Genomic DNA, 10,799 nt, shown 5'->3' with positions numbered 1-10,799 from the left:
TTTAATTTTCAAAAACCAAAAACAAAAAATGAAATGGTTATCAAAAGTGTCTTTCAACTATTCAATTATGTTTATATATTGGTAAAAAAGATTCATTAATTTTATCATAGAATTTATGTGTAAATCAATGCATTGTGTTACTACTTCATAAATATAAATTTAATTTACAAATGGACAATGGTGACTGGATGAGAAAATCGTTGGAATGTTGTTTGTTTGTTTTGTACGTGGCATGTATGATAATTTGTAAATATACAAGTTATGGTAACTTTTTAATTATTTAGAATAATTAAGGAAATTTAGTGGAAAATGCATTTTGAGAAGGAAATCATGTAAAATAATTAGCTTTACGTTTAACATTTGCAAAACTTATTATCCTCAAATATTATAAATCTAACATCTTTAAACATTGAATTTGAATGCAAAAGAAGCAAAAATTGGCAAAGGAAGTTGATGTTGCAGTCGTTGAATGCATAGGAAAATTAGACTAACCTAACCTTGCAAAGAAGAACCATGCGTCAAAAAGAATTATAAAGAAAGGAAAATGACAAACACATGGGCGGTGACGTGTCTTACAAAGTGCAAGTTGGAAGCTAATTTGAAATAGATGTGATAGAACCAATGAACTCGTGATGCAAGGAATTCAACGCAACAGGACATGGAATTAAATGCAAGTGTGTCAAATAATCATTGGAAAGAAATTGAAGAACTCCAAAATGAAGCCTATAAATAGCTCGACTTTCACATACTTAAAACGTTCTGGTTTCTTTGAAGCCTCCTTTCACCAGTCTGATACTATTCATTATCTTCAACCTCTTCTTGAGGAATTTTAAGTGTGAACTCGGTCTTCCTTGTTAGAGGAAAATCTCCATCATTCCTCTTCACTAGTACAATTGTAGCAACCATCCATCAAAGTCAAAGGAAGCAAAAGATTGTAACCAGCGGCTTGGCATTCCTACTTTTGAAATGTCTATTCTTTTGTTCTCTATTGAATTTGTATTGAGATATTAATATTGTGACACATTTACTCTTAATATAAACCATGAGTTTCATAATTTCTTATTTCTCCATGAGATCATTTATCTTCATTGTGAGTTGCTAAATTCTCAATGGGTTGGGAAGAATAAACTAACATTCTCACAAGTTTTCCGTAAGTTGAAGTTCGTCTTGTTTAATGTGTGCCTAATCTATTGCTTAAATCCATCTTATTGGTTAAGAGTTGTTGAGGTTTTCTTGGGCTGTTTAGGTTTTATTGTAAACTATTTTGGGTGTTCTTATGTGTATAAATACCCTACACTTGTATTTATCGAATGTTATATGAAAGACGAAAAATATTATTTCACATACTATCAGAGCCCAATTAGGGAATTACTATCGTCTATTCCGTTCATTTTTCAGACGCAGTTCAGTCCTCAAGGTCCATTCTCCATTCTACATTCATGCCTCTCTTACTCTCATCTTAAAATTTTTGGTTGTGCTTATTTTGTTCTTTTTCATCCTCATAAACATACCAAACTTGAACCTTGTGCTCGTTTATGTTGTTTCCTTGGCTATGAGACTGAGCATAAAGGTTTTCATTTTTGGGATCCTATCTTTAAATGGTTAGTATTTCCTGTCATGTTACTTTTTAGGAACATCGTATGTTTGCCAGTCTCTCCTCCTTCCATACCCTTTTATTTGATTCACCATTTTTCTTTACTGATCCCTCTCATACCCATTTTGCTGACCACAATCCATCTATCTCTATCTTTCCTCTCCCTGACCCTACATCGGATTCCACTCCTATCTCTCCTCTCCCTAGCTCAACATTGGATTCCAATGATACTTTCTCCTATATTACAACCCCTCAGCCTGCTTCAATTATTCATCTTATCAAGATCTGTTTCTATTACTGATTTTAAACCTACACCAGTCCTTCTTGTCCATCGTTCCCCCAAGTAAGTAGACCTCCTCTTCATCTTCAGAAATTTCACTATTTCTCCACTATTTAGTCATTAGTCCAACCGTCATCTTATCACAAGGCTAATACTAACCCACTTTGGCAGCGAGCAATAGATGAGGAACTTCAAGCATTAGAAAAGACTCATACTTGGGATTACGTTGATCTTCCTCCAGGCAAGAAATCTATTGCATGTAAGTGGGTCTACAAAATCAAAACACATTTTTATAGCTTTATTGAACGTTATAAGACTCGTCTTATTGCAAAAGGCTATTCTCAAGAGTATGACATTGAATATGAAGAAACATTTGGTCTAGTAGCTCCAATAACATCTGTGCGAAGCCTTTTAACTGTTACCACTGCCAAACAGTGGCCTCTTCTACAGATGGATATAAAAGATGTGTTTCTCAAAGGTAATTTATCTGAAGAGGTGTATATGAAACCTCCACCTAGCACGACTCCTCCATATCATAAAGATGTCATCTCCAATGAGCCTTATATGGTTTGAAATAAACTCCACGAGCATGGTTACGTTCAGTTTCACTATCATTCAACTTGGATTTACTTTCAATCCCCACAATACTGCTCTTCATTATGGTTCTTCTTCTTCTCTATATTGATGTTATGACCATTACAAGTGATGATCTTCGGGGTATATTTGACTTGCAAGCCTATCTGAGATAACACTTTGAGATGAAATATTTGGGACCACTCAGTTACTTTCTTGGTCTTGTGGTCTCATCCCGCATTGATGGATACTATCTGTCTCAAGCTAAATATGCTTCTAATCTCCTAGCTCGATCTGGCATTATTGACTCTGCCACATCTTCAACACCACTAGATCTGAATGTTTGGTTAACCTTGTTTAATGGTGTTCTTCTTGAGGATGCCACTCTTTATCGGTGACTAGTTAGGAGTCTCATATATCTTACTGTGTTCCGACCATATATTGCATATACTGTTGATATTGTTAACAAGTTCATGGCTGCTCTTCGGTCTATACCTTTTATTGTTGTTCTTTGCATTCTCTAATATTTCAAAGGCATTATTGACCATGGACGCCAGTTTTCTACCCAGTCGTCCTTGATATTATCTGGGTACTCTGATGTCGATTGGGCTGGTGACCCCACTGATCGTCATTCCATTGCAGGTTACTATTTCTACTTAGGTGATTCTTTCATTCTTGGTGAAGTATGATATAGCATAAGTAGTCTCAAGAAGTAATTCTCCAAGAATTAAGATTGTGAATCTTTTATTAGAATGATAATGTGTTTCATACAAAAGGGGAATGTTCATATTTATAGAGTTTTATTGCAAGTGGAGTAAAATGAGAATTAACCTAAAATAGTGACTAATTACCCAATTAACCCTTATTCGTCTCACATCACCTTGTGTCTTATTTAACTGACTCCTCTAGTTTGTTGGGACATCGTTTTGCTTACTTTTGTTGTTTGGGATGAGATTTGTAAGACTTGTTTCTATGGCATTGGTTTCATTCTCTAATTAAACCTTTTATTCAATCTTAGGGCACCAATTATCCACTCCAACAAATAGTTGCATAGTTGTGTTTCATGTAGACTTGGATTATGATCTTGGTTTCATCCTTATTTGTGTTTGTTTATTCTTTTGTAAGGACCTTATTAAGACTTGGATTATGATCTTGGTTTCATCCTTATTTGTCTTCCTTCAATCTTTTAATCAACCTTTAAAAAAAATTAAAAAAAAAAAAGAAATAGTGTACTATTTAAAGGTATTAATATTGTTGTCCCTCTTCAAAGTGACAATCCTATTACTTCACGGCTCAATTTTCCTTACTATAAGGCCCCTCTAAAAGTATAAAATTATAATTTTGCCACTTTCAATTACCTGCCACAAGCTTCAAGTTGTTCCCTTGGAAGTTAAAATCATGAATAAAAAATGGTTCCAATGTATTTAAATAATTAAGAATCTTTTGAAATTTCTTTTTCAAACCTTACATTTCTAAGGCTTCAAAACAGCCTTTTAAGCTATGAAAAACAAAAACAAAATAAGAATAACGATACAGTCTCTAACGTTTGTATTGGGATAAACACTATATTTTTCAGATCAATTATCTCACTCTTGTGTTAATCTAATAGAATACTAATCAACTAGCAACAACAATAATAATCAAGTAATAACATAAGCAATTTTAACGTGGAAAAAACCTCTCAATGTGAGGAGTAAAAAACTACGACCAAAATCAAAATCTCCACTATAATCAATAATAGGTTACAAGAGTTCTCCGTAGTCATAACTAAAGGCATACATAGTAAATATCTCAAGATTAACAATCTTGGCAACAAACGACAACAAATTGATAAGAATAAAATTAGAAACGTCTCACTTGAAATGGCAACCAATTACCCACGGTATCTGACTGTAGGTAGCTCCAAACAAAATCTCCACCGTCTAGATTGAAGACCTTCATGTCAAGAATATGTCATCAAAATTTCATCTCGATCGGACCACGGATTGATCCCCAAATGGATTAAAAAAAGCTGTTGTACGGAAGAAGTTTTCTAAAATGATCCCACTTTCGTTTTTCTTGGTCTCTTTCGGTTTGCGTAATTAAGCAAAAAAACCAGCGGCTGCACATTTATGTTTTAAACAAAAACTAGTTCGACCCTAATGGGCCTTGGGCATTAATTTGAGCTTTCACCAAAAAAGGTGAAATAAACCCAATAAATCTCCTTTTATTTCACTTTGTAGAAGAACTTGTCATTCCCGCGCCGAAACGAAAAAACTAAAGCTTCTCTCTTGGTAGATTCTTCATCAACATATCAGATCCATTATGATCAGTATGTATCTTCTCAAGCTCAAACAATTCATCATTAAAAGCGTCTCTCATCTAGTGATACCTCACATCTATATGCTTTGTTCTTGAATGAAATGTAGCATTCTTACCAAGATAAATAGCAGTTTCATTGTCACAGTATATCATATATTTTTGTTGCTTGAAGCCAAGCTCCTATATAAAGAGCTTCATCCACAACATCTGTTTGCAAGCTCTGCTGTTGCAGTATATTTTGCTTCAGTTGTAGAAATTGCCTATTTTAACCCATAAATACCTTTATTCAATTTACACACCAGATGCTCTTTGTCTTTCTACTAAAAAACCTCTGGTTGTTCCATGGAGATTTTTTTTTATCTAAGTCCCTATGAAGAAATGCAGTTTTAACATCTATCTGCTGAACCACTAAGTCAAGACTAGCTACCAAACCCAGAACTATACGTATAGTTGACAACTGGAGCAAAAAATTCATCAAAGTCGACACCTTTCTTCTGACTAATCCCTTTGACAACCAATCTTGATCTGTAATGTAGATTTGAGGTATGTTCTTCCTATTCCATTCTATAAACCCACTTATTTTTCAGTGCAATTTTTCCTTTAGGCAATTTCACAAGCTCAAAAGTGTGGTTTTCATGTAAAGACTTCATCTCATTCTGAACCTCATTTTTTATATGTATAGAAGGCCGTGTCAAAGAAACTAAACTAAAATCAATCAGATCATCATTGTGCTCAGACTCTATTTTATCTGTCTTCTCAATGTCTAATATCGTTTGGTCTTCAAAAAATACAACATCTCGACTCCTTATGGGCTTCTTCTGTATTGGATCATACAATCTATAACTAAACTCATCTTGGCCATAGCCAAGAATTACACATGGTCTAGTCTTTGCATCAAGCTTTGATCTCTCATCTCTAGGAACATGAGCAAAAGCTTTATCGTCAAAGACACGTAAGTGATCATAAGATATATTCTTATTTGACCATATTCTATATAGAACTTCTGATCCCAAAGGAATACATGGTGTGAAATTCAAAACATGTACAACTGTATTCAATGCTTCACCCTAGAACGATTGTGATAATTGTGATTCTGAAAGCAATCATCTAATTTTATCAACTAGTGCTTTGTTCATTCTTTCAGCTATCCCATTTAATTGAGGAGTCTTAGGAGGTGTCTTTTGATGTTGAATACCAAGATTTCTGCAATACTCATTAAAAGGTCCACAATACTCACCTCCATTATCAATCCTAATACACTTCAACTTTGTACCAGTTTCTCTCTCAACAAGGGCATGAAACTGTTTAAACACCTGTAACACCTGATCTTTAGTCTCCAAGATATAGACCCACGTTTTCCTTGAATGATTATCAATAAACGTCACAAAATATGATACACCTCCAAGAGTTTTTATTTTCATAGGACCACACACATCAAAATGTATTTAGTACATTTGGTTTCCTTGAATGCTGAGATGACTTAAAAGTAACTCCAACCTACTTTCCTACCAAAAAATAAGGACATCTTTTTAGGGGTGCACTCTTATATCAAGAAGATAATTTTTCTTGGCTAATATCTTCAAACACTTCTCACTCGTGTGATTGAGTCTTTTATGCCAAAGTTCAACACTCACTTCATCATTTAATGTATTTATATCACAATCAGTGATATTAGCCTCCATATAATACAGTGAGAATATTTCTCTCCCTTAATTACCACCATAGAGCCTTTAGTAAGCTTCCATTTACCATCATAGAAGGTATTGCAGTAAGCTTCATCATCAAGCTTACCTATAGAAATCAATTCATGGGAATATCAGGACTATGCTTCAAATTCTTCAGTGTCAACTGAGAACCATTCTTGTTCTCCAAGTGTACATCTCTTATGCCAATTGCTTTTGTTGATCAGTCATTATCCATTCTAACACTACCGAAATCACTAGGTGTATAGGATGCAAAGAAATCCCTCTTTGATGCATGAACTGAGGCATCACTATCAATCACCCAACTGTTTTGTTGTGTAGCAAGATTTATAACATTACCGTCGAATAAGAAGTAAAAATCTTTAATGGCTACAGTAATTGTGTCTGCATCATTGTCATCATCATTCTTTTTTCCCTTGCCTTTATCATTCTTATTGTCCCTTTTAAATTTCAGATAATGCTTCTTTAGACGCTCTTTCACATGACAATAATGACACTCAACATTTGCAAATCGATCACTCTTACTTTTGCTTCTATCTTTATCCGTTGGACCTTTGCTCTTACTCCTTCCCATTCTTTCAGTAACAAGAACATCTGATTATGAAAAAGAGCCATGTGACTTTATTCTCATCTCCTCATTCAATACACTACTGTTTACTAAGTCCATACTTAGTACACCATTTGGGGCTGAGTTCGATAAAGAAATTCTAAATGTCTCCACGAGTCTAACAAAGTGTCAAGGACCCATAACCCATGTACCTCATCCTCAAACTTAATATTCATCCTAGATAACTAATTAATGATACCTTGAAATGTGTTCACATGATCTAACATGGGTGTTCCATCTTGGTACTTCAATGCCATCATTTATTTCAGAAATATTTTATTATTACCAGTTTTAGGGGCACATAGCGACTCAAGCTTATTCAACATAGTCTGTGCATGAGTTTCTTCACCAACATGGTTTAGAAAATTATCTTATACCCATAGTCTCATAATCCTACACACTTTCCTGTGACATAATTCCCATTCTTTATTAGTTTTATCCTCAAGCTTCTCTTCAAAACAAAAAATTGGAAGATGAAAATTATTCACATATAAAATATCTTCCATTTTTATTTTCCAAACTTGATAATTTGACCTATTAAGAGTAACCATCTTAGCTGAACTAGTATCCATATTCGACATAAGGCATTCACAATTAATTTAACTAAGGCTCTGATACCACTTAGGATTAACACTATATTTTTCGGATCAATGATTCCACTCTTGTGTGAATCTAGTAGAACACTATTTAACTAACAACTACAATAATAATCAAGTAAGAACATAAGCAATTTTAACGTGGAAAAATCCCCTCAATGTGAGGAGTAAAAAATCACGTACCGAAGTCAAAATCTCCACTATAATCAATAATGGATTACAACGAGTTCTCCCTAGTTACAACTAGAGTCATACACAGTAAATATATCAAGAATAACAATTTTGGCAACAAATGACAACCAATTGATAAGAATAAAATTAGAAACGTCTCACTTGAAGTGACAACTAATTACCTACAATATCTGACTGTAGGTAGCTCCAAACGAAATCTCCACCGTCCAGATTGAAGACCATCGTGTCAAGAATATGCCATCAAAATTTCAGTTCCATCGGACCATGAATCTTGAAAATCGCTGTTGTACGGATGAAGTTTTCTAAAATGATCTCACTGTCGTTTTCTTGGTCTCTTTCGATTTGCATAATTAATAAAAAAAAAATCGACGGTTGCATTTAAGTTTTGCAAAAACTGATTCGGCCCTAATGGGCCTTGATTTGGGCTTTCACCAAAAAAAAAGTGAAATAAACCCAACAGTTTAAAAAATGATTCTAAAACAAATGGCATTAAAAATTTCTAAATTTGTTTGGTACTTTTTTAGTTTGAACTCTGGTTTAAGTGATTCAAATTGTGTTAAAATCGTTGTTTCGACGTTATGCAATTAACATTTCAAAATATTAAAAAAAAAGTTAATAAATCGATTTTAATTTTTTTATAATCATAACATTAATTAATTTAAGAGACTAAGAGCTAGCCAAAAAGTTAAGACATTCATGATTGAGACTAATCACCTCTTCACTCCAAATACAAGATCCATAACTTCCCTAACTAATTAACTCCTAAAACTAAACAATTCTCTAATTAAACAACTTCGTTGCTTGACCAACTATATATGTATTACAAGTTTATTGCCGACTCTTAGAACATTTCAACGATTGCAAACGATTAAATTAAATATAAGAGACTAAATTAAATCATTTTAACCGATAGACATTAAATTGTAAACATATATTTGTCTTTTCTTGGAAAGGATATTGTCTTAATTATATATAAAATATATAAATAAATAAAATAAGTTGAATCGTAAATTTGGTCTCTATAATTTGTAGAAAGTTAGAATTTAGTTCCTCTAATTTATAATTAGAATTCTATTTCGATGATTCGATAAGACTCTTATAAATAAATAGTCCCTAGTTATTTTATCAAGTCATGGAGACTATTTATGATGTTCTATCAAATTATAAAAACTAAGACCATGTTTAGTACCATTTTGGTTTTATTTTTTTAAAAAAAGATAGCATAGTTTGCCAATAAAAAGCGTAGCTCAACTGGCATAGTATTTGTACTATCGACCTCAAGGTCTGATGTTTGATTCTTTTAGTTTTTTGTAGTGATTTGCATCTTACTTAAGTGCAAGAGTTGATTTCTTAGTCAAATTCTAAAAACAAAAATAAGTTTTTAAAAACTACTTTTTTTATTTTATTTTTTAAAATACTAGTAAAAAGTAGATAACATAGTAATAAATTTAGAGGTAGGAGTATTTACAAGCTTAATTAATTTTCAAAAACTAAAAACTAAAAACCAAATAATTACTAAACAAAGTCTAAATTGTTTAAACTTTTATCAAATCCCAAGGCTTGCAATAAGGTTGTTCATGTCCTTGCGACAATAGAGATATATATTTTGTAGTTCCTTTCTTGGGTGAGAGATCAAAAGATTTTTTTTTTTTTTTTTGGTTGAAATAGTTGTTCCTTTATCTAAGAACCTTACCTATATTTAGTTTGTTCTCAATGTTATATATTTATTCTTAAAAAAATCAAACTTTTAAAATTATAGGACTAAATTCTAATTTTCCAAACATAGTGACCAAATTTACCATTAAAACTAACTTTCTATTGACTTTCTCTCTCCTCTATATATTCAAATCCTCTGTGGATTGTTTCAAGTTTCAGCTTAAAAAATTAAAAGTCATGGCAAAAACCTCACCAAAAACATCCTCTCTACACAAACACTTCAAAATTCTTTCAATTTCTTCTCCCATTCATTCCTCTAATTCTTTCCCTCCTCTCTTCCCAATTTCCTTCTAAACCTTCACCATCACCCCTACTTTTTTCCTCTCTAATTTTCAGTTTACTTTCACAAATAATCTTGCCAAATTAAAAGTTTTTTTTTAAAAAAAAAAAAAAAAAAAATGGGAAGTGGAGAGAGAAGTCAAGGGAATTTCAAGGATGTCCCAAAGGGTTGTTTGGCTATCAAAGTTGGCCATGAAAGTGAAGAAAAGCAAAGATTTATAGTGCCTGTCATGTATCTCAATCATCCTTTGTTCATTCAGCTGCTCAAGGAAGCTGAGGAAGAATATGGATTTGATCAAAAGGGAACCATCACTATTCCTTGTCATGTGGAGCAATTTAGGTATGTTCAAGCCTTGATTGATCAAGAAACCTCCTTTCATCACCACCACTATCATCACCTCTATGTTCCTTGTTTTAGGGTTTGATTTTTCGTTCAAAAACAAAAAAAATTATTCAATATGACCGTCACATTTTGACTCTCTAACTCTCCTTCTAGAGATGTCAGAGGGTTAATTTCTACTTTAATTTTTTTTACTTTCTTAAATGTTGTCGGTCAAGTTGTTTTCATTAGTCTCCTCGAATAAATTCTCGAGTTGTTCGCATTTTCTCCCATTTTAGGGTTTTTCTTTTTTTTTTTTTTTTGTGTAAATTTGAGTAAATGTGTGGCCAAATGTAAAAAAATGGAATGCAATTCATGTCTAAACATGTTAAGGAAAAGTGAAGTCTTTTTGTCGCTTTTATCCTTCATTTTGTGTTGTTTATTTGAGGAGAAATATGTGCAAATTGGAAATTGGATCCAGAAAGAGAGAGAAATAATGTGCGTTAAATGTCCCATGTCAATTATGGTACGGCCAACCTAACTGCTTTTAAACTTACTAAAATATTGTAAAATTGTTATTCGTTTAAAATTGGAATAAAAATTAAATAATTTAATAACAAATATGTATTTTGATAAACA

The 10,799-nt window shown here is 32.8% G+C and overlaps 1 protein-coding gene across 1 annotated transcript; it reads left to right on the top strand.

The window, feature by feature from the left end:
• The first annotated feature begins 9,721 nt into the window (after nucleotides 1–9,721).
• Nucleotides 9,722–10,536, top strand: LOC150030050 (auxin-responsive protein SAUR32-like). The gene has a single exon (XM_090310115.1). It carries the CDS (start codon nucleotides 9,961–9,963, stop codon nucleotides 10,264–10,266), a length of 306 nt encoding a protein of 101 aa, XP_090166241.1. The 5' UTR covers nucleotides 9,722–9,960; the 3' UTR covers nucleotides 10,267–10,536.
• The last annotated feature ends 263 nt before the right edge of the window (nucleotides 10,537–10,799 follow it).

Source organism: Benincasa hispida, unplaced genomic scaffold (genome assembly GCF_027475165.1).
Source record: "Benincasa hispida cultivar pf3 unplaced genomic scaffold, pf3_genome.v1.1 HicScf650, whole genome shotgun sequence".
Classification (NCBI taxonomy): Eukaryota; Viridiplantae; Streptophyta; class Magnoliopsida; order Cucurbitales; family Cucurbitaceae; genus Benincasa; species Benincasa hispida.
This window is presented reverse-complemented; position numbering and strand designations above follow the sequence as displayed.